Raw genomic sequence first — 24,672 nt, forward strand, 5'->3', positions numbered from 1 at the left:
GCCCCAAGGAAGGCAGATATGAGGCGCCGCCGAACCACTACTCCCAGGAGGCTTTGCGCAGGCGGAACGGGTTTGCTCAGTAACCTATGGCAACGGCAGCGGCCCCGCCTCAGCGCGGTCACTAGAGCTCGCTTTGATATCGCCTTTGCCTTTTCCTGGCGCCCGGTGATGACGCAGTGTTCCCTGATTGGCTCAGCAGCGGAGGCGGTGGTTTAGGGGGCCGAGAATTCTGTAAGCCGGACACGTGGTGGGGAACTACGAGGAGTTTGAGGGGTCTGAAGGCGAAAACAAGTTGGGAGGTGTGCGGGTAAGTGCCCCCTTTTCCTGTTAGAATGAGGGCTACCACGGGCGGATGAGTCGCGTCGCGCCCAGACGCGTACTAGTTGTGTTGCAGTAACTGTAGTTAGAATCCTGACATGTTTCGCCTTCCCTCTTCTGGCTGTCCTGGCGGATCTTGGCTTCTCAAAGTCCAGATTCTCCCAAATGTGTAAGCTTCACTGCAACTCAGAAAGCAAAGGACCTCCTTTCCATTACCGGCCTCTGCTCAAGAATCAGGCTCTCAGCCGCAAGTGCTTTCTGGACTGCACAGAATACTTAGGAGGGTTGGGACGATCTCGAATCCTTCTGCTAAGGGCTTCTTGAGGTCGGGGCCACTGGAGGGGGCCCATGGAGTGAAGAAAAATCCATCCTTATTGACTGAACTTAGATGTCCCCGGAGGCAGTACTTCCTAGGATACGTGGGTTTGTCAGGCAGGGCAGTGGTTTACAGTGCGAACTTGGACTCAGCTTTGTGGCTCTATGGCCCGAGGAAATCTTAGTAAAGCGGACCCTGGATTTACTCATTGGCAAACCTACATCATTGGAATGTCGTAACGAAGAAAAGTCAATATAAACATAGCGCTTTGCCAGGAAACATAAACCAAGCTAGACTTCAGAATGGTGAAAATGAGATCAGGGAAGTTGTGTCCTCGTACTATTGCAGAGGTCACAGGACCTGCTCTGTAACTTGAGTGTCCATCAGAAGGGTGATTTTTGAATAAATTGTGGCACACCCAATTTATGTAATATCATGAAGTAGTTATTTTAAAAGGGTAAGCTAGTTCTGTGTCTCTTCTCCAGGAAAGATATCCATTTCCTCCTGGGAAAAAGCAAATTGTAGAGAAGTACATACCGTGTGGTATGTTTCCATTAAAAAAAAAAAAAAAATCCCTAGGCACCTGGGTGGCTCAGTGGGTTAAAGCCTCTGTCTTCGACTCAGGTCATGGTCCTAGAGTCCCGGGATCGAGCCCCACATAGGGCTCTCTGCTCAGCAGGGAGCCTGCTTCCTCCTCTCTCTGCCTACCTCTCTGCCTACTTGTGATCTCTGTCAAATAAATAAGTAGAATCTTAAAAAAAAAAAAAATCCCTCCCATATACGAGTACGTTTAAATATTTGTATGAGTTTGGAGAAAGGTTGTAGAGGCTGGGAGGATGAATAGAGGCAGAGAAAGAAGATAAGGGAAAGCAAGAACAAAAGTAACACCACACAAAATGGAAAATATTGCTATAAAATTGTATCTTAACATTACAGTTAAAACGTAAAATTGCATATGTGTATGGACAAGAAGGAACTTCTAATTGGCTGTCGGCCAAGTAGATACAACCTCTAAAGCCAAACTTCCGTGATTTAAGTTCTGGCTCTGCATTTTCCCAGATGGTGACTCTATTACCCTCAGTATCTCTTGTGTAAAATGCACTTAATAATAGCATCTGTCTTACGAGGTCGATTTGATGATACATTTTAGCAGGGTTAATATGTAAAAGACAGTAAATGCCCAATGAATGTTAGTTGCTACTATTGTCGTTGTGTGAAATTGTTAACTTATATTGTGATGACTGGCATATTTAAATTTACTTCTGCCATCTTATTTTATATTTCTATATTTGATGTGCTTTTTGTTCTTTTTTTCCTCTTTCTTGCCTTTTATTATATTAACCAGGTTTTTTTTAATCATCCCCCATCCATCACCAACGGTTTCAGAAATTATGCATTCTGTCATTAATCTTTTAATAGTTACTTTGAAATTTTTGATGCACATACTTAACAGTTTGACATGATTCATTATCTTTCTCTCCCCGCCCAAATAGTGTAAGGATTTTAGAATACTCTACCTCTGAATAGTCTCTGTTTCATCTTCTATTATTGTTTACTAGAATTTTACTTATTTATTTATTTATTAAAATTTTTAAAGACTTTATTTATCTGTTTGACAGAGAGAGAAGGACAGCGAGAGAGGGAACACAAGCACAGGGAGTGGGAGAGGGAGAAGCAGGCTCCCCGCTGAGCAGAGAGCCCAATACAGGGCTCCATCCCAGGACCCTGAGATCATGACCTGAGCTGAAGGCAGACGCTTAACGACTGAGCCACCCAGCCATCCCTGGTTACTAGAATTTTAAAGTCCATCATTTCTGTGTCTTTCTGAGTCAACTCAATGCACCATATTGTTTAGAAGTCCTTCAGTCTTTTTTCTATGCATATACAAACATTGTAGCATGTATGTTTACTTGTGTATTTATAAATATATATATGGTTTTTCTTTGAAACGGTTTTGTTTCTTTTGAAACATGTGCTCGCCTAAGCTTGCTCTTTTCCCTTAGCATATCACAGTCATGACAGTCTGTAGAGAATTCATCTAAAAAAAATTTTAGAAATCCCTCCTTCTGAGGGAATGCTGGGGCGTTCGGGGCACATGTGACACTGGAAGTGTTAGGACAGATACAATGCTACCAGAGGTGCAGGAAATCTCTGTTAGTCCTCGTGAAGGCATAATCCATTGACAGCTTATTATCCTGAAAGTGATAAACTTTTTTCCATGAAGCATTTCCAGATTATTTTTTAATGGCTTTTCCTTAAGACTTCCCCAGGAACTCAGTTTGTAAAAGTGAAGTGTGAATGTATATTTAGAAAAGCAAAACACGGGGCGCCTAGGTGGCTCAGTGGGTTAAGGCCTCTGCCTTCAGCTCAGATCATGATCTCAAGGTCTTGGGATCGAGCCCCGCATCAGGCTCTCTGCTCAGCCGGGAGCCTGCTTCCCCCTCTCTCTCTGCCTGCCTCTCTGCCTACTTGTGATCTGTCAGATAAGTAAATAAAATCTTAAAAAAAAAAAAAAAAAAAAAGCATAACAGCACAAATCTTAGAAGATACAGTGAGTGACCCACAGAGGAGAGGGTGATGACGAAGGCAAATAAAAGTCAGTTGATATTTTGGAGACTATTGGTTTGTTTCTTGAGAAATTTGCTTGGTTTAGATTATATCCCTCCCAAAGCATGTTTTAAAAAAAATGTACATGAATATGTGTGTGTGAATATTTATGTTTACATTACTCCATAATAAAAACTTGTTGTATTTGAGCCCTTAGAGAATTGGTGCACTTATAAAAATTACCATAACCTGAACAGTGAATGGGGAAAGGATAGTGTGGTTCTTCTAGCTCCGGGCAAAGTTGCATGCTTTTTTTTTTTAAATATTGATTTCCAGCTGAAAGGCATTTTCTAATGCCTTCTAATAGTTGTATTCATTTTCATGACACAGAGGATCACTGACAATAGCAATTTATCTATTATAATACTTTTTCTTAAATGCAGCCGTCTACTTTTCCTTGTTTGTCTTTTTTTTGGTGACATGTTGATTTATTGTCATTAGGATGGGACTCTTAAGAAGCCCCAAACAGGGGCACCTGGGTGGCTCAGAGGGTTAAGCCTCTGCCTTCGGCTCAGGGTATGGTCTCGGTGTCCTGGAATCGAGCTCCACATTGGGCTGTCTGTTTGGCAGGGAGCCTGCTTCCCCCTCCCTCTCTGCCTGCCTCTCTGCCTACTTGTGATCTCTCTCTCTGTGTCAAATAAATAAATAAAATCTTTCAAAAAAAAAAAAAAAGAAGAAGAAGAAGAAGCCCCAAACAGCAGATGGGAGTACATCAGAGTCCTGTACCGTGGAGAGAGCCAAGTAGATATTCCTCTCTAGCTGACCTAGTGGGTTCAGTACACTTAAGCTGAGGATTTTGAATTTTATCTTTAAAAATATGGGGATTAAAGTTTTGTGCATTGTCTCACAGGAGAACCCATCTCAGAATCGAGCAGGTGATTAATCACATTTGAAATTCTTCTGTTAGGAGATAGGGACTCCTAGAATATGTTCATTTTTTCCTTCCACAAAGATAGGTCTAAAAGGTCCCCAAGAGAAAGCTAAGTCTTGGAAGCCAAGAGTCTGGGCTTCCAGATTTAGCTGCTGCTTCTCTCTTGGAGAGTGCCTGTGTTTAACCTTGGGGAATCTGATTTGGTTGTATTATAGAACCAGTGGGTTTCTCTTCAGTTTTCTTTCCATATCTAATCATTACTTACCCTTCCTATTCCAGATAATATGCTCACGTGGCATTTGGATTCCTGTGTGGTACCCTACGGGGCATGAATACAGTAACTGGTCCTCCTTCCTTTTTTGGTTCTCAGATTAAATAATGTGATTCTGATTTTGTTGTTCAGTCTTTGAGATGGTTTGTTTGAGCCTGACCCTAAGGGTGGATCTGTGCTAGCTGTATGGACAAGATCAGCCTCAGGGCTGTTACACAAAAGGACCAGGAACTAGTCCGCCAAGATCCCTGATAAAAAGTAATACTGAACTGCTTATGCATTGCATGTATGCTCCATGTGTTTTCTCACCTTCATTTGGACACCATATGAGAACAAATTGGAAAATAATCTCAACTCTCAGAGATAATCTCTATCTTTCAGTGTATATTGTTCCATATGATTTAGTAAACACCAGGACACTGTTTTGAAACCTGCTTTCTTTATTTAACAACATATTAGGAGAAATTGTTATGTTGCGTGGTATTCTCTCAAATTGGAGAATGGAAAAATGGATCAAATTAGTAATTAATATGGCCTAAACAGTGTGGCTTTCTTCTATACACATTTTTCAAGGCTGAAAACTAGCCTTTGACAAAAGAGTGCACACTCTTTCTGTGACTAGTCCTTACTCCTGTCCTTCCATTTGTTTGATTTTCATCAGTGCAGATAAAAATTCCACCACTGATTTTAAATGTGGTTGATGTCATCATTTTGCTCTGGGTCTTTGGGGGGAAGTTGTCTTACTCTCTATCTTCTTCCATTTCCTTCTTCCTAATATCTAAAACAGTTGTAGACTGGAAATAGTAATAGTAATAGTAATAATAGTAGAAATAGAAATAGTAATAATAGTAATAGAAATAGTAATGAATGCTGTCATTCATCATCGTGTAGGTTGCTTTGTAAAGTGCTTACTTAGCCTTTAGATGTCATGGAACTCCTGAATTTACTGTTCTTTTCTTATCAGGACCTAGGGGAATCTCTTAGGATGAAGCTGAGTCTTACCAAGGTTGTTAATGGCTGTCGCCTAGGAAAAATAAAAAACCTGGGCAAAGCAGGGGACCGGACCATGGACATTCCATCCTGCCTTCTGTACACCAAGACCGGCTCTGCCCCACACCTGACCCATCAGACACTGCATACTATCCATGGGCTTCCTGCCATGGCTCAGCTTACGCTGTCCTCGTTGTAAGTGTTAGACCCAATCACTTAAACAGCAACTCTGCCAGCAGTTCAGATACCTCATTAAGGTGCAGTGAAGAAAAAGACTTTTTTGATTATATGCACAAAATTTATAGATTTTGAGATTGAAATCAGGAGATGTCAAGTGTTACACATCATCTGGCCCTAATCTGGAAGGCCAGACCTACGTATCAGAGCTGCTTCACTAGGCCCCTGATCCAACGGTGCCAGGATGGTGGCCCTCATTGCCACCACTCCCAGAGGTGACAGGGCAGGGAATGCACTAAACTTGGACTCTAGAGCTATCTTCATGTACCAGCCTTAGACATTTCCCTGTGTCTGCACCTATACTTGATAGTCCTGCTTAATGAAAACAAAACTAATGAAGTTAGATCATTTTATATAATGTATGTACTGGCTTTACGCTTAATTGAAGAACCTGCTGTATGATGAAATAACTGCAATATTGTGTTAATAATAGTGATTTTAAAGGGGAGAGGGGAAGAAGAAAATCCAGGCATTTGGAAGTGGTTGATCTTTGCCAAATTCTGTTCACCCCAAACTAGTTGTAAATTGAAGACCTGTACTCTGGCTAATGAACACAGCCTAATGAGTTGGGACTCTTGAATAATGGTGTACTTTGTTGTTCAAGACCACATTTACTGTCATGGAGCTTGTTTGGGTACAGAGAAGTAGGTTCCAATTGTTGCATAGTGTCTGTAGAATGATTCATTATTATGTATTTTTCTGTTTTGCTTATAGGGCAGAACACCATGAAGCCTTGGCAGAATATAAGGAAGGAATTGGAAAGTTTATAGGTAAAAATTAGGTTATTTGTGTTTGTCTTGTGATGTATTAATTTGAAGTTTGGAGGTGCTGTTGGCTGATCTTTTGTTCATACATTTACTTATTCATTAGTTTAATGAGCATTTATTGGGCATCTAAGAACTATGCACTGGGGATTCAAAGATGAGTAGGAACAGTTGCTTCCTTAATGGAACTCAGAGCCTGTCTGGAATAAAGATAAATACGTAATTCTAGTATGATGCAGGGACCTCATTTGCAGGATTAGGAATGTGTACATGTACCAGGATAGGCCAGAGGGAGGAGCACATAACTTGCTTTAGGGTTCATGTGGACAGAGGTCAGACTAAGGAAAGGATTCTTGAGAAAGGGAGGAAGAAGGGGTACTTTATCTGAGTCAAGGAAAAGTAGAAGTTAGCCAGTTCGGGAGGTGGGCACGGTGGTGGGGATAGAGAGGTGTAGGCAGACATCCCAGGCACAGAACAGAGACCCAGAGGTAAGAAATTGCATGGGATATACCTAAGATCCAAAGCAGTCTAGCTGTGTTTGAGCCTAAAACATAAGATGAAGCCGAAGATGAAGTGTTTATCTGTAACTGTATTCTGTTATGTTAATATTCTCTTTTGTTCCAGAAATAGATTTTATATTTGTTTATAGGAAAAGCTTCACATTGGCAACTAGAGAATCCATTCTTCTGCAGACTACTTTGTCCTGAGCTGTCTCCCAATATCTAAGACTCATTTAAGTGAATGAAAATTCTGTTTCCATTGGGTTTTCGGTCCTCTGCTTCTGTCGGGGAATTGCATGATGACTCGTTGGTCACAAGGCCCTGTTTTTAAGTAGAAGGATTTATGTAATGTTTTCCTTGGGCTGAATCCAATTTTAAAACCAGCTTTAAAGTATACAAACATATAATTAAGTGAAAATAGCTTAAAAAGCTTTTTAGAGATAACTATAATAATTGAAATTGTGGGAAAATAGGTGGAGAACTGCAGAGTTGGGTTTTTTTTGTTTGTTTGTTTTTTTGCTTGCTTTGTTTTCTGGGCCTTTTTTCAGTGAAATCTTTTCTTTCTTCTTCTTCTTCTTTTTTTTTTTTTTTAATGAAAATGTAAGGTAGCATGGGAAATGAGAATTTCCCATGGGAAATTTAAGTACATATGGATTAGTAAGCACTTAAATTTTTTTTTTAAATGACTGTGTTTTTGACTAAAGAACCCAAGAAATTGTCATCTTGAGTCAATGAAACTTACTGAGAATTCAGTCCATTTTCAGTGCCTTGTAGCTTCTCTGTAATTCTGCCCTTAGGTCCCATGATGTGGGATGGCTTTATTATTAGTGAGATTACCTTTTGACCATATCATTTTGTCTCTTTCAGTGGCTAGTTCCATTGGATGGTACCTAAAATGAACATACTTGATATTATGTATTTTTTAAGATAAATCAAGTAGGGTCAACATGCCACTAAACATTTTTATTGTGTACTTTAAGATACACTTTTCCTTTGTAGCAACTCATTAGTCGTTAGACATGAACATTTAATTCTTTTTTCAAATGAGTAGATTTTAAAGGTAACCTTTTCATTCATTATTATTATTATATACTTTAAGATACACTTTTCCTTTGTTAGCAACTCATTAGTCCTTAGACACGAACATTTAATTCTTTTTTCAAATGAGTAGATTTTAAAGGTAATCTTTTCATTCGTATTGACAGGCCTCTTAGAGATGCTTTATCCAGCAGTACGTATATGAGGCTGCTGTCCGTTACAACACAGTGCAATTGTTGATGTAAGTGCTTTCAGGAGTTCTTTTTTATGTTTTTACAGGCATGCCGGAATTGCTCTTGTACTGTTCCCTGCACGATCCAGTCAGCCCCTGCCCAGCTGGTTATGTAACAAACAAGGTGTGTTCTCAGAAGGGCCTCCAGGGCTGCAGCTTTGTCCTAAAAGTCAGCCTATTGTATCCTTTCAATGCTAGATCCCACTGCCTGGGATGCTAGCCCATTCCTGGCCCCTTTATACCTTCTTTTTATTTCGACGAATGTAATGGCATGAGTGGTTTATAGGAATTAAAGTAGGGCTGCCTGCAGACGGGGTTAAGGTGAGGAATATATCCTCAGCATTTTCATTCTTACAAAAAATTGGGGGATGAAAGAGGGTCAAGTACGTGGCAAAAAAAAGAAATTGCTATGATGGTAGAAAGCACTAGTTTTTTTATGCCATGCTTTATTTGCAGTTTTAACAACCTCAGGAAGCGCTAGGAAAGTTGCTGATGAGTGTTATCACATGTATGACTATATATAGTAGAATCTCGGTATAATACTGCTTGCTTTTAGAATAGCGTTTGAAAAAGCTGGGTTCACAGCCAGAGATTTTAGCTAGTGAAGAACGGTATCAAAAGGACTTTGTTAAAAGTTTCCACCTGAGACATGGCACAATGGTCTTGTCCCTGAGCACTACGTTTTGGCAAGTCCTCCGTGTGTGCTTCTGCTTTACAAATGTGACTACTTTTCTTGTACCCACTGTATTGATGTCAACGATGCCTGTTAATCTTATCTAAGATGAATTATTTTAAATTATTCTGCTTTAACTTTTTTTTATTTTGTAATTTTAATCCAAAAGAATATTTTTACCTCAGTTATCTACCCCCATTTGTGAGGGAGAGAGGATTCATTTAAACGATGTTCTTAAGCCTTAGGCCAGAATAAAAAGACTCTATGTGACTTCCCCATTTATGTCCTTGTCAGTCTCTTCTAAGAAGAAAGGTACTATATGGGAAGGAATAACCAAAGAAAGAACATCATATAGAGATGCTTCTGTACATTCTGATTTCTTTGTATCTGTATCTAACTCGATCCAGTAAACACTTACTAACCTTCACTAATGTATGAAGCCCCAGGCTAGGCTTTTGGGGCATAAACATGAATTGGGATTCTCAGTACTACCGTTTCTATAAAAGATGTAAGTACAAATTGCTGTAGGAGCTTCCTTCTATGAGCTATAAGGTGCTCAGAGAATTAGGATATAATAAAGGAAGCTGCTTCTATCCTCCATGTCTAAGATAATGAAATGCCACCATCTCTCCATTTATAAAGAATTAGTATTGCTCTATCAGTTTACTATTTCCTTTTGATTTACATTTTACTCTGCTGATTCCTCATCATTTTGTTCCGTGGCAGTCTGTGTCCGTGTGGGGTCTTGGGGGAAGAGTGGAAATGACTGCTTCCAAGTTCATGGCAATTCAGCAGGCCCTTCAGCCAGACTGGTTCCAGTGTCTCTCAGATGGAGAGGTGAATTGTGAGGAAGCCACTTCCATAAAAAGAGCCAGAAAGTCTGTTGATCGATCGCTTCTATTCCTGGATAATTGTCTACGGCTACAGGAAGAGTCAGAGGTAAGGATGCACTGCCCACTACTCCTTTCTGTTTGAAACTCTCGCTTACTGACGTTCCATACTCTTGCCTTCTCTGCTCCTCCTGCTTCTCTACTTCTCAATTCCTGATCTCTTACTCCCCTGTTTTCTTTCCCTGAACCACAAGTATCCTAACTCTCTAGAATTCTGTCTTGGGCTCTTTTTTCGCCCCACTCTGGGTATTTTCCCTGGGCAGCCTCACCTTGGTTTTATTTGCTGAATAATTCTGAAATTGCATGGATAATCAAGCTTGCTCTGCGTGGCTTCAGAATGACATAAAGTGGACTTCAGCTGGATTCTACTAGAGTATACTAGAGTATCCCTCACATGCACCTCAAACTCAGGTGACCAAACTCAGTATCTGATCTCCTCAAACCTTTTCCTGTCTCAGTTCATAGTAGCCACCAAAGTCCTCAGCCGAGCAATTTGAGTCTTCCCTTTTTAAAAAAATTTTTACTAGAAATCGATTAATAAACATAGAGTATATTATTAGTTTCAGAGGTAGAGTTTAGTGATTCATCAGTCATATATAATACCCAGTGATCATTACATCACATGTACTCCTTAATGCCTGTCACCCAGTTACCCCATTCCCCCATCTACCTCCCCTTCAGCAAACCTCAGTTTGTTTTCCAGAGTTTAAGAGTCCCTTGTGTTTTGTCTCCCTCCCTGATTTTGTCTAATTTTTTCCCCCTCCCTTCCCCTATGTTCATCTGTTTAGTTTCTTAAATTCCACATTCAAGGCTCTTTTTAATACCTGGTTTAATATCCAGTGGTTTGCTTCTTCTTGATTCCATCTCCCTAAATATATCTAGGATCTGCCCCCATCTCCCCATCTTTCTTATCACCACCTTGAGGCTTAATAACCTCATCATCTCTTATGTAGACATTACCTTTTAATTATTCTGTCTCTTCTTGTTTCCATCAAATCCATCTTCAGCCCTGCTATCTGAGAGATTTTCATAAAACACAAATTGGATCCCATATCAACTTCCCAAAGAGAATTTAATGACTCTCTATTTCAACTCTTATGTGACATGGCCTCTGCCTATTCCTCCAACTCAGTGCTGACCACTTTCTCCTGTGGCTGTGGCCCTTCTTAGTCACCCGCAGTTCCCTGAGGCATTACCCTGTTTCATTCTGCTGAGGCTGTACACGGACTTCCTTCTTGACTATTTCTTATCTCCAGCCATATTGTGTCTCTTGCTTCCAGATCTGACTCATTGCATTCCATTCCTCATTCTAGGAAACTGTCCCTGACCCTTCCAGGAAGTTCTGTTCATCCTCAGCCACCTCCTTTAATTTGGACGTGACTGTATTATAGCTCCAGTCATTTCGTAGTGCAATGATTTCTGTGTGTGCTTGTCTTCTTAGATTGTGACCTCCTTAAACTCAATTTTTGAATGTCCTTTTTGTATCTCCATCCTGTACCAAATACCTGACATAAGTAGGCCTTAATAAATGCTTGCTGATGGTGGCTGGTTATGTCGGGCTGGGGAGGATGAAGCTGTGGCGGTGGACCAGAGAGCCTGGTAGCAGAGTGAATGAAGCTGGGAAAGAATGAAGCTAGGAGAGAGCAGAGCTGGTGAGAGAAGAGAAGGTGTGAGCAGAGGGGAGAATTCAGTGTTGAGATCATTTACGTGGAGTAATCCTGAGCAGTGGTCAGGTCCCACAATGGCAAGTGCCCTGAGATTGAGGAACATTGTTATCTTGAGTGTACCAATAAAAAATTTAATTGACTGATAAAGTTAGTATACATAAAATCATAGAGGAAACTTGGTTGTCATTCTGAATAGAACTCTGGGTATCTGCAGTAAGAGTTCAGCATGGGGACACTGCCGTGGGTCCTGATTGTTAGTGTTGGTCACTAGCAATTAGTTTTGAGCCAGTGATTATCCTTGTAGGGTGAGTAATGTTTCCATGAGTAGAAGGGAGGACAGGGAGTGTGATGGCACGATTATTAGAACAGCCGGCTGAGCCTCAAGTCCCTCTTCCATGCTAGTCAGTGTTACACTTCACATTATTGCTGTGCAGTGGTCCCTCTTTCTATCCCTATGATCTGCTGTTGTCTTGACATGATTATTAACAGCGCCCCCTTTTATGCTTACATGTCTCTCATATTTTTTTTGAAAGAGCACTTTTTATTACTCTTACATACAGAAAATTCAGCAGTGCACACTTAACCCAGTTTGGTGGCCAGTTCTTCAGCCTCTGCCTTTTTTCACCTTGACCGTGTGAACCACCGACTTTGGATCCAGGACATTGCCTCCCCAGTGATGGCAGATATCATCATATCTGTCATTGTAGTTGGTTCTGACAGCTTCCAGCAGCTTAGCCCGAGGTCCTTTGTCTTCCAAGTTAAACTGTGTGAAGACAGCAGTGGTGTGGGTCTTCCCATGGACTAGATGCTGCAGCCTGGCCTTCCCCTTGATAATGCAGTAGGGAACCCCCATCTTATGACACAGGATGGGCAGGAAGACAACAGGCTGAATGGGATCCACATTGTGTGCAATCACCTCAGCTGAGTCTTCTTGTTTTCCACCAAGGTGGTGACTCTTAACCCCAGCTGGAAGGACAGGTGACATCTTAGTGGAGACATTCCCTTTGCTGGCCGCTTTCTTTCAGCCCAGGCCAACAATCTCTGCTTTTTTCTCTTGCTTTGTCTCTGGTCTGTATTTGTGGGCCAGCTTTAGCAGTTGAGTAGCTTAGTGGCCCAGGGGCAAGGTCTTGGATGAACTGGTTAATTGCAGGAGGTACTTTCAGACATTTATAGAGAAAAGCCCTTTGCGGCTGCAGCTGGATGTAGCAGGGCCATTGGACACAGCAGATGACGTCTCTTTTGGGCTGGATGTCCTGTCCAATGCGAAAACTCTTGAGCCTTTCCTCAGGCAGGGGATTGACCACCTTCTTGGTCTCCTGTTTCTTCATGACAGCAGGGGCCAGGGCCCCTTTCCTCCCCTTAGCCTTCTTTCCTTTTGGCATCTTGGATGGCTGGTGGAAAGGGCACATGTGTTCCATTTTAAACAATAAATGATTATACTTCTTATGTCCATGAACGGGGGTTTCCCAGATAGGGCTGTGCCAGTCACATTTAGACACATTGAGGGGCAGGTCCATGTAACTACCTGCTTTGTATATCTGCATACATCTTTCCCTTTTCCTGTGATTTCTTCCTTTTTTACTCACTGGATCTTCTTATTCTGAATGCCCTTAAATACTGAAGCTCTCCAGCATTCTGGTGTAGGCTCTCTTTTCTTCCTAGGCCAGTGAAGGCAAATGGATTTCATCCTACAGTGCTTGGAGCCGTGCCTGGGCACAGCAGGAAGAGAGTATCTGTCAGCCATGTCTGCTGTGGGGAGTGGCAGCAGTGTGCCAGGTGTCCACAGTTCCAGCCTGGGTAGTCACATTTGTTGCACACGTGTCCTCAGTGGCTGCTGACCTCAAACTCAGAATGCACAAAACAGAATGACCATCTTGCATCACCCTCCACTGTTTTCCTAGGATTCCTTGTCATTGCTCTTCCCATCGTCTCCCTGGACTTCCAAAACAGGAGCCGTCATCCTAGACTTTTCATTCTCTCCATGGGCAACTAATCAGTCAAGTTTGTTGATCGTACCTTCTTTTTTTCTTTTAAGGATTTTTATATATTTGAGAGAGAGAGAGCACCTGCGCAAGGAGGGAGAGGGAAAAGCAGAGCAGGGAGCCTGACATGGTACTCAGTCCCAGGACCCAGAGACCACGACCGGAGTCCAGGGCAGATACTTAACTGACTGAGCCACCCAGGTGCCCCTGTTGATCATACCTTCTGATGAAGTTTCAGATCCTGTCCCTCCCCTTCACCCACTGCCACTCCCTTAGACTGGGTCCTCTTCTGCCACTCCCTTAGACTGGGTCCTCTTCGTCTTTCTTTCGAATTATTAAACTTGCCTCCTACGTATCCTTTAGCCATACTCACTCTTAAATCATTCTTCATATAGCAGTCCAAGTGTTCTCTCTGATTATGTCCGTCCTACTTAAATTGAGATGCGGAATTCCCTCTTCATAGCACTCCAGGCTCTCTTCCCATTCTCTTCTACCAGAGAGCCACTGTTGCTTTGCATTTTTACTTCTTAGTTGCATACACATAGTGTTTATATATGCTTTACTGTATGGGGTTTTCATTACATGAGTATGATCATATGTTCAGAAATGTGCTTGTTTTTGTTTAGCAATAGCTCAAAACTTTTCTGTCAGTGCCTATAGTGCTGTATCTGCTGCATTATTTCTAACATCTGCATAGGAAGCCGTACTACGAATATATCAGAATTCCTGTAAGCCTTTGCTCTATTGATGTATGTTTAAGTTGTTTCCAGGTTTTCATTACTGTAAACATTTTGTAAATAGACCTTGATGCATATGAATGAATATATTTGTAGGAATAATTCTTAGAAGTGGAATTTTAGTACGTAAAGATAAAAGAATTGACATTTTGAGAATACTGTCTACTAGCGCTCCCAAGAAGCTGAACTAATCTGTTCTTTCTCTCATTATCAGAATATGTGGCATTTCTCTAACACTTTTACCTCCATAGTGTTGCTCTCTGTCTTTTAACTATTTTGTCAGAGTGATGGGCAAAAGTGGTATCTAACTATTTCCATTTTGTATCTCCTTCCTGGTGAGCTTTGGTTAGCTCTCCATATGTGTATGGGGCATTCACATTTACTTGGCATTTTTGAAGTTCATATTCACATACCTGCCCTGATTCCTATGGGGTTGTCATTTCCATAGAAGATTTGTTAGAGGTTTTCCATGGCATAAGTTTTTGTCTATTCCAATAAGTAGTGAGCTCTCTTTTGCCTTTGTTCAGAGTATATTTCACTAGAGAAGTTTTGTATTCAAATACATTAGCCTTTTCTGGTAAGCTTTAGCTTGCTTAGGGAGACCTTCCTTACTCCAAGAGTATAAAAACTTGAATATATCTTTTGAGATTTGTGTAACTCTTTTGTATGTTTAGATTAGAGGGCCACGTGGGATTTCTTTTTGAGGATGCTGTGTGGTGTAGTTTGATTTTTTTCCGAACAGATAGTAAGTTATCCCAACCACAGAGTTCTTAAAGTTCTCTCTAATGGAGAGACTTGGGGGTAGCAAGCCTAAAGCAGGCCTGAATAGTTATTTAAACGAATGAAAACTGATCCTTCTGTCCTTTCCCTCTCATAATACTTGCTCAGTGTGTGTTTTATTTAACCTAAGATCAAACATGACTGCATGTATCGATTACTCAGTTTCTCCTCAGTCTTTTCTTACCTGTTTGGGTGGCTTTCAAGTTGTGTGTTTTGGAGCCTGCAAGGTTCCCAGGGAAGAGGGAGCTCCATCTCATGCTTCAACTGTAGCAGCTGCACCGAGATCTCTTCCATGTGAAGTTCATTTAAACAAAGGTCTCCACTGCTGGAAACAGTTAAAAGCATTCAGTCCTTTCTTCCCTTAGGTCCTTCGGAGAAGTGCCATCATTGGAGTGATTGAAGGTGGAGACGTGATGGAGGAGAGGCTGAGATCAGCACGGGAGACGGCCAAGCGGCCCGTAGGCGGCTTCCTTCTGGATGGCTTTCAAGGGAATCCAGCAACCCAGGAAACTAGACTGCACTTGCTGTCATCAGTCACTGCAGAGCTGCCGGAAGACAAACCAAGGCTAGTGTTCAGTTAGGGCACAGGCCACGCTTCGGGGGCTTCAGGGCAGGAGTGCTGGTGATTGTGTATTATGCAGAGTCTCTACGTGAACATGTCTTTTGATGAACTGATTATGGCCTTTCTGGGCTGAGTCTGCTGAGGCCGATTATCGGGGGAGTTTCCATCACGGCTGTCCTGCTTTTGATTTCAGAACGTAGATGAGGACAATCGCCAAGTGAATTAGTTTATTTGATCCTCATAAGTGAGGGCAACTGTTATCTGTTTCTTCTCATTTTTATGGCAGTGTTGGTCTACTTGCTTCATTATTACATGGTGCCTGGGGACAGGTATAAAATCATGTGGAACTCTGGCCTTAATCAAGGAAAGTTGAGGACAGATCTGGGGTGCCTAGCAGAATGATCATGGGCTGTAGTAATAAGGACATTGAAGAAGTTCTTAGATTTGAGGCAGGTAGCTAAGTCACTTTTGAAATCAACAGGACTGGCAACACTAATGGGGCTAGTTCTTTCCATAAACAGGATTCACTCTGTACTGGTCTGGAGAAACAATCTGCAAGTTTCAAAGCTCAAAATCCCAAGGTTCTAAGTGCAGCTGATGTCTTATTAGACTACCCATATTTTTCTTTCTTTTCTTTTCTTTTTTGTTTTAAAACCCTAGTCTTTCATCCAACTTGGTATGAATATTCATGCTTTTTTCCTACAGATCTATTAAGAGGTTTGATTATAGGATGCTGTTTTATGCCCCTTGGGTTGTTGGATGGTATATAGTATACATAAATGTTACCACTTAAAAAAAAATCCAGGTATAACTTACAATAGTGTGTGAATCTAGGTACAGTTTGATGGATTTTTACGCACGCATACAACCCGGGAAACCTCAGCCAAAGCAAGATACTTCCAGTGGTCCGGGCAACACTTACCCCATAGCTTTAACCTAGCTGTCTTGTATTCATTGTTCCCCATCCTGCGCTGATTTTGTTCTGGTGCAGATAACAATTCAGCACTAGTATTTCTAGTCATTTTATGACTTATTTGAGCTAAGTGCTCACAGATGTCTGTTACTGGATTTGAGAGCTGGGATTGTTTTCATTCTATATGTGCGTAGAAATGCCAGCTTCAGTTGGAGAGGAGTTCTAAAACATTACATTAGTTGAAGGAAACTAGTCAGAAAAACCGGCATATATTTAAGTGTTTGAGTTGTTTAATATTACATAAGCCTTTTTTGGACTTCTCTTAGAAATCAGGGAGTCTGTAAGCTTTTCTCTGCCAGTTCATAAAAGGGACTATGGGTAGAAAAACAAACATAAAAGATAGCAGCCAGCCAGCCAGCCAACCCTGATCTAGTGCACCTCCCCCTGCCCCTCTTGTTTTAGTGGCAAAACCCAGCTGAGTGGTATGATCGCTCCCAGAATGTCTTACCTGTTACCTCTGAAAATACCATCTCATTCCACCATGCAGACTTTTTATTAATGGAGAAAATAAAAGAAGAATAAAGAAAGTCAAATAGAGTCTTAGATCTTATGGTCAGAGTTGAAAGTCTGAGAGCAAGAGTTGCTTTGTAAATGAACCTATGAAGAATACAGTAGATAACAAATGTCTTTCTTGAACCAATTATAAAAAATTCTAGGCAAATATACTTTAAACATGGAAAGATTTGAGGGGGAAATAAAACACACAATTGCACTCTTTAAAAAATTTTTTTAAAAAATTGATAGGGGCACCTGGGAGACTCAGTCACTAAGTATCTGCATTCGGCTCAGGTCCTGACCCCGGGATCCTGGAATCTATCCCCGCGATGCTCAGTGGAAAGCCTGCTTCTCCCTCTCACACTTACCTTGCTTGTGTTTCCTGTCTCCCCATCTCTCTCTGTCAAATAAATAAAAGCTTAAAAAAATAAATAAAATAAAAATTGATGTATAGTTGACATATAACTTTGCACTCTCAAAAAAATCTGTGTAGTAGTTAGATAGGGTGTAAACTTCAGTTGAAGACTAGAAAGGTTCTTTAGAAGGAGTGGGAGGGGAAAGGAAACTAACCTTTATTGAACTTCTCTTTGGGTCCGGAGACTTGACAGTGTGCTTTTTCAAATACCTCCTTAATCTTTACAACAAATCTATGAGGTATGTATTACTGCTCCTATTTTAAAGATTATAAAACTAAAACCCAGAATGGTTAAGAAACCTTCCCAAAGTAGTACAATAAGTGAATAAAAGGCAGAACTTGAATTCGAGCCCAGGTCTCTCTGCTGCCAAAGCCCTTCTTTCTATCGCATCTTATCTGTTGCCTGCCATCCAGCCATGATTGGTGGGTTTCATTATTACTACTACTTTTTTTTTTTTTTAAAGATTTTATTTATTTGAGAGAGTGCACATGAGCAGGGGGAGAGGTAGAGGAATAGGGAAAGAGGGGGAGAGGGAGAAGCGGACTCCCTGCTAAGCAGGGAGCCCAATGTGGGGCTCAATCCCAGGACCCTGAGACCATGACCTGAGCCAGAATCAGACACTTAACTGACTGAGCCATCCAGGTTCCCTCGTTATTACTACTTTAAATGCCCTCTGGGAAGATTCTCTGTTTCCATTTCTAGCGTTGTCCTCATGTCAGTGTTCTTACTATTGTTTTCACAGGCTTATCTGTGGAGTCAGCCGGCCAGATGAGGTTCTCGAGTGTATCGAAAGGGGAGTGGATTTATTTGAGAGTTTTTTCCCTTATCAAGTGACAGAGCGGGGATGTGCCTTGACTTTCAGCTTTGATTACCAGCCAAACCCTGAAGAGACACGTAGGTCTTCTGAAGTTAGTCTCTGTGTTATCCTCAAGTTTCTTCTGTTTCCTCTTCATTATTGGTCTTGAGTCACAAGCCAGAAATATGTGCATACTGTAACACCAGCCTTTTATAAAACTACCATGTTTGTTTCTTATCTGTATGCTCTGGCATGTCGGCACACAAAACCGGTTCCTTAGTGCTATACCTCTAGCTCAATATTAGGGAGTGATCTTAGAGTGAGAACCAAGAAAAACAAAACCCTTTCTATTAACAATCTGAAAAAAGAACATTCAGAGTGAATAGTGATGAAAATCTAGAAACAGAAAATCTTTGAACTACTTGGTAAAAGTTAATTCAGTTTTTCACAGAAGACTTCTTGTCTGCTTTTTGCAAACTCCATGCTATCAAAATACAGGGAGTTTCTCACCCCCTCTGATCTTAGTGTTACTTAGGCTTTTTTTTTTTTTTTTCTTTTTTTAAACACACAGAGATGTGAAAGCTAATATTACTTTGAAGCACCACCATTTTCTTGTATTGATTAGTTACTCAGAAGTCATGAATATCAGTTTCAGAGTCTGAACATTTGACTGACAGTGGAAAAAGAATTGGGATATGGGCTATGGACCAGGATCCCTTAGAAAAACTACCAAGTTTTTTGGAGAATGTTGCACTCCTGGCCTGCCTTCTGGCCTTCACAGGTGTGATTTCCTTCCCTGCTTCCTGCTGTCCTTTGAATTCTACCTCTGTCAACTCTGGCCTTACATTTAACTTGGGCCAGAGACTTCCTTAAAGATTCATTTTATTCCCCACAAGTTATTAAAATTTCATCCAGAAGATGTTAACAATTTTGTAAAGCAACCTGACCATTAACCTAAATTGAATTACTTCTGGAAACAAAACAAATCAGATTGGTCAGATTCTTATATACAGGGGGTCAGTTTTGCTGTCCTTTAAACTGACTAGAGCATAATGTATATGGGTAGAAAACATACCACAAATACTATAAAATATTCATTTACAAGTCTAAGTATCTCCACAAGGACATGGGTAACTGTTAATCATTCTGTGCCATGAATATTCAAAACTTAAGAACCTGATATTCAGTTCTCCAGAACAAACAAATTCCTTTTTTGGCTAGAGAAAGCTGTTTCTTTATGATTAGAAAAGTTGAAATAGTTTGAACATTTTCCATTAAAGAAGTATTATTAATCATAGGTATATATGTGTATATGTAGTAAATTAAAGTATTTTGTCAATTATAAAGTGAAAATTATAGAGGAGTAGGTTGCCTAATGCAAGAACTAATATAGTTCCCCCTAGGATAAGGATTTTCCAGAAAGCCAGGGCATTACTGTGGTTTCCCACATCAGCATGCAAATTCATGGCAGGAAAATTATAATAGCCCTCTGCTCAATGCTCAGGTCCCTTCTCTTTTTCCTTTGATCTGGACAAAATTACCTCCTTAGGACTGTCTGCCCATTCCCCTTGGGCTGCCCTGAGTTTTTTAACTACTCATTTCCAGTAAAACTTCTCTACTTGCCCCTGTTCAAGATAGCTCCCTCTTTGCATAGTGACTGGTGTTTTCCTTATATATGCAGGAATGTTCTTTTTTAAAGAGTTCAAGGGAACAACTCAAGTCTTCATTTAGTTCTGGATAATCTGAGTTCCACGTAAGGCTAGGGTCCCCATATAGAATACATAAATTAAAACCATATTCTACTTTTAATCTATTTGGAACATAAGCAGTTATAAAGCACAATTAATTTGCGTGTATATGATGACAAGACATAACTCCAGTTTATACACACAAATTTCTCTCTCTCTCTCTCTCTCTCTCTCTCTCACTCACACACACACACACACACACTCTCCCCAACTGTTTTCTTAAAATCACTCCTTGACGATAAGATTATATATTATCTACTTGTAACCATAGTTTGCTTAGACATTGTTGAATCTCCAAGTTTTGATATTATAGAGAATATGTCAGTGATCGTCTTGGTTCATATTACTACTTTTCTTGTGTCATTTCCTTAGGATAAATTCTTATGAGTGGAATTTTAAGGTCAAAGGCCATAAAATATAACTAAAATAATCTCCCAATGGCCAGTCTGTATCTGATTTTTATTCAAGACTTTTTGTTGGTTTGTCCTTCAGTATTACAACAAAATGGGATACAGGAAGAAATAAAATATGTGGATCAAACAAAGAAGATTAAAACAACCAGTTGCAACCAAGAAATGACATCATTTGAAATTAATCTGAAGGAAAAAAAGTAAGGAATTTTTTAGATTTTGATTTCTTTTTAATTTCAGTCTGTTTTAAAAGTTTATGTAACTGTTCCCTTTTCAGTTTATGACTTCATAAAATATTTATAGTTGGATATTATTTGGGCCTTCTTAAATTCAGTTCCAGAAAAACTTGGTTTTTTCTGCAGATGAATTTGTGTACTTTGTCATGTCAGAAAACCGAGGCTAGATAACTGTTGTTTTAGAAGAACTGTCAGAAAGATTAGACCAAATCCATTGTCTGGTGTCTTTTACTCTTTCCGATTACTTTAAATAATGTCAGAGCAAAATAAAGATTTCAAGATAAAAAACAACAAAGCATTTCAGTTCTAAGGAACTTAAGTCATCTTGGTTATATACAGATTATAAATCTTAATAAAATATTTCCCTCTGTGAGGAATGAACTAAGAGACCTTATAACTTTGTATTTGGGCCAAAGTAGTAATTATTAGTGAACCACTGAGAGGTTTTTCTGTGAGTTTGGTGTTCTTACTTTAGTGCTGGGGTGTTTTTGGTCTTATGTAAAGGAACATTCTAGGGATTCGGACTTAATTTATGTCTATCTAGGAATAGTACAGACTTGAAAACTTATGAAAGAATATGAAAAGCCTAGGTCTAATTTGTATTCTATAGGGACTTCTTGATTGTAGATCTGAAGTGGTGATGTTTACTCATTTAACTTCTTGAAAAATAGCCAAGGAGATTCATTTCTGTTTTTCAAATGGTAGGGTAATATAAATGGATTACTACTAAACTTCCCTCACATTATAGATTTAGCTGGAAAGTGTAGTTTTCTTATTGTGAGCACTAGAGTTCAAGTTCAGAGCCTAGCACTACTCATTGGCTCTATAACCTTGGTCAGATCATTTAACTTCCTTTTTTTTTTTTTTTTAAGGTAAGCTCCATGCCCACTGTGGGGCTTGAACTCAAAAACCCTGAGATCAAGAGTTGTATGTTCTACTGACTGAGCCAGCCAGGCACCCCTTAACTTCTTTTTAATAGCTGATAAAAAGTAACACATATGTAGTATGTGTTAAGTATAGCTTAGTATGTGCCCAGCAATGTCCAAATCCTTTCGGTTGTTTTGTTTTGTTTTGTTTTGTTTTTTTAAGATTTTATTTATTTGACAGAAAAAGAGCAGCAGGGGGAGCAGCAGGCAAAGGGAGGAGGAGAAGCAGGCTCCCCACTGTGCAGGGAGCATGATGGACGTGGGGCTCAATCTCAGAACCCTGGGATCATGACTCGAGCTGAAGGCAGACACCCAAGAGATTGAGCCACCCAAACAGCCTCCCCCTTTTTTAAAAGATTTTATTTATTTATTTATTTGACAGAGAAAGATAGAATCCTTTGCTATATTAATTCATTTAATTCTTATAATAACTCCCTAAGGTAGATGCTGTTATTACACTTATTACCATAGCAGATGAGAAAACAGATGCAGAGGGACATTAAGTGACATGCCCTAGTGAATTGTGAGCCGGACATCAAGCCTAGGCTCTATAGCTCTGGAGACCTTCCTCTCGACCCCCCTAGTGGTCTTCATTGGGAAATGACCGTAAAAATGCCTGTCTTCAAACGTGGTTGCCGAGATTCAGTAAGACAGTGTATGTCAAAGTGCTTTGCAATCCACCCACACACACAAACTCTGGGAGTGAAAGGTCGTACCGTGTCTTCTGTACTAGTTCTGGTGGCGAGAGTGAGAAGTGTGTCATGCTTCAGAACAGCATTTACTGTCACTGTGTGCTCTTGCACTATGACTAACAAAGCTCAGTGTGCAGGAGTGATCCCGGGGCTCTCGATGCTCTCTGTAAGCCTCAGTCCAGGAGGTTAGGTCTGTCAGGAGAAGACTCCCGAGTTTCCTGACTCATCATGCTCTAGGTTAACTTGTTACCACATTGTCATCCTAAGCAGGTGCCTAGCACTATATTTGCCAATGAGGTTATTAATTATTGCTTATGTACTGGCCGAATAGATAGCCTAGGCTGTGGATGTCTTGTAGTCCTAATTGTTTGGACTATCACTGTGACTTCCTTCGGCAGGTACCAGGAGGACTTTGATCCACTTGTGAGAGGATGTTCCTGTTACTGCTGTAAGAATCATACTCGTGCATACATCCACCATCTGCTGGTGACCAACGAGCTGTTGGCTGGGGTCCTGCTCATGATGCACAACTTTGAACATTATTTTGGATTTTTCCACTCCATCCGGGAAGCACTAAAAAGCGACAGACTGGCACAGTTGAAAGAGCTCATCCGCAGGCAAGCATCTTGAGACCTGGCACACGCGAGTCTGACTCTTCACACTGAGCCTGTCCTGCTGTTGGAATGTGGGAAGAAGAGAACAAGAAATGAACTTGGCTTTAACCGTTTATATCGGAGAATGAGATCTGCCCATAAATAAGGAACGTTTGAACTAAACTCTGCCCACTTGAGGCTCTAGAGATTTCTTCTCAGGACTTAAGTGACCCAGACTGATCAGAAAGAACTGAACCATGACCTTTAGTATTTCAGTGCTAACTCTTTTAGCAAATGGAGATTCGTTTAGTCAAAGACAAAAGCTTTGGTTGTGAAGGGACAGCCTTGAAGTGGGGTTGATGAGATTATGTGGGTTCGTGAAGTTGGATCAGAACTTGAAAAGATGATTGGTCCCGAGCAGCATGACTTCTGTAGACGCATGCCTATTGACTGTAAAAGGAATCTGGCTGATTTAAGAGTTTCCTAGTTTTAATCCTTATATTCTCAGGAGCATCTTGGACACTTCTGCCTTCCCAGCTGTCTCCGTGCTGCAATCAATCAGAAAAGGCTCTTGTGACTTAACTAGGCTCGTGTCTTCATGGGATGTGGGGCTCACACATCACTCCTAGGACCAATTGGCCCCGGGCCCATGCCTTCATTTGACCACATGATCTATGTGTGACTTGTCTCCCGAGAGCCCATGTAGTTGCCCCTTACAAGCCAAAAGTTTGCCTAGATGCTTTCGTCTGATCAGACAGATCCGCTGTGGTCTACCCTTCAGGCTCATTAATAGTCTCTCCACGTAATAACTGTGGCCCCATCACTTGGGGAGATTCATTCACCATGTGTTCACTTGGACAGAGCCCTGGCCCAGCAACTGGAAGACTGGGTTTCAGTTCTGCTCAGCTGTGACACCAGACAGATCACTTACCCCTCCATGCCTATTTCCTTCTGAACAAACAGGGACAGGCAAGGGGGTAAGACTACATGAACTTCTAAGATTCTATCTAGCTGTAATGTGGGGGGAACAAAAAGCTTTAGATTATCTCTGCAGCCTTCTTGTGTCCTGATCCCTGTTGGCCTGGTATAAAAATGGAGTGGTTCCGGGAATCAGGCAACAGTAGAGACGTTTGAGAGCCAAAAAAGAGGTTCGGGCTGTGACTTCTGAAGTGGTTGGTGAGTTGGCATCAGCAGATCCTGAGACTGGGAAGACCTTCCTGGATCATCTCTTATTCTATGAGTTTTTTCTGCTTTCACCAGAGGAGTGACATTCATGTTGATGTGACAGGTGATTTTTATTTTCTTTGGGCTTTTCTCTGTTTGTCATGTTTTCTGTAAGAGTATATCCACACATAGTTTTTGTAAAAGCAGCCAACAGAACCCAAAAAACACCTTTGTTTTTGTAGGCACGTGGAATATATTTGTTTTACTTTCTTAGGCTATAATTTGCTATTTTTTCCATTTCAGTGGGCATTACTGAACATCGTTTTTAATTATTATGTGGTTATTATATTTTTATGTGTTAGGTATCTTTTTTTTTTTTAATTAATGGTTAGGAATGTCCGTGACATTCCTATAATCTCTCCTCCATGAATGGCAAGCGTAGTTAAGAAAGAGTATCCGCTCTCCAGGATCTGCTTGCTTTGAAATATATTGGACTAGACTTGTTCGTATGTTTGTATTCCTGTTCAATGCCAAATCCATTGTTGGAGGAATATTACTATCCCAGAATCCATATTAAATTTATGAGTTTTATTTATGTTCAAAACACTTGATAGTCTGCTCAAGCATTGTTCATTTTTCTGGGTCTTTTTCTTATTAGCACATTTGGAAAAAATGTTTTTTTCCTTTAATGTAAGTCTGTTAAAGTCAATAGCCAATAAATATTTTTAATTAAAAAAATATACTGTCTTGTTTCCTGTAAATAGTAGTGAGTCTATTAAGCAAACTAT

At 40.6% G+C, this 24,672-nt stretch overlaps 1 protein-coding gene and 1 pseudogene across 1 annotated transcript; one reads left to right on the top strand and one right to left on the bottom strand.

The window, feature by feature from the left end:
* The first annotated feature begins 140 nt into the window (after nucleotides 1-140).
* Nucleotides 141-24,208, top strand: QTRT2 (queuine tRNA-ribosyltransferase accessory subunit 2). Its single transcript, XM_044251418.1, has 9 exons — nucleotides 141-307; nucleotides 5,348-5,568; nucleotides 6,325-6,380; nucleotides 8,192-8,268; nucleotides 9,544-9,756; nucleotides 15,239-15,438; nucleotides 18,062-18,213; nucleotides 20,356-20,473; nucleotides 22,526-24,208. Exons 2-9 carry the CDS (start codon nucleotides 5,369-5,371, stop codon nucleotides 22,755-22,757), a joined length of 1,248 nt encoding a protein of 415 aa, XP_044107353.1. The 5' UTR covers nucleotides 141-307; nucleotides 5,348-5,368; the 3' UTR covers nucleotides 22,758-24,208.
* LOC122908521 lies at nucleotides 11,954-12,762 on the bottom strand (annotated as a pseudogene).
* Nucleotides 24,209-24,672: the final 464 nt, after the last annotated feature.

This window comes from Neovison vison, chromosome 6 (assembly GCF_020171115.1).
Source record: "Neovison vison isolate M4711 chromosome 6, ASM_NN_V1, whole genome shotgun sequence".
In the NCBI taxonomy this organism is placed as follows: domain Eukaryota; kingdom Metazoa; phylum Chordata; class Mammalia; order Carnivora; family Mustelidae; genus Neogale; species Neogale vison.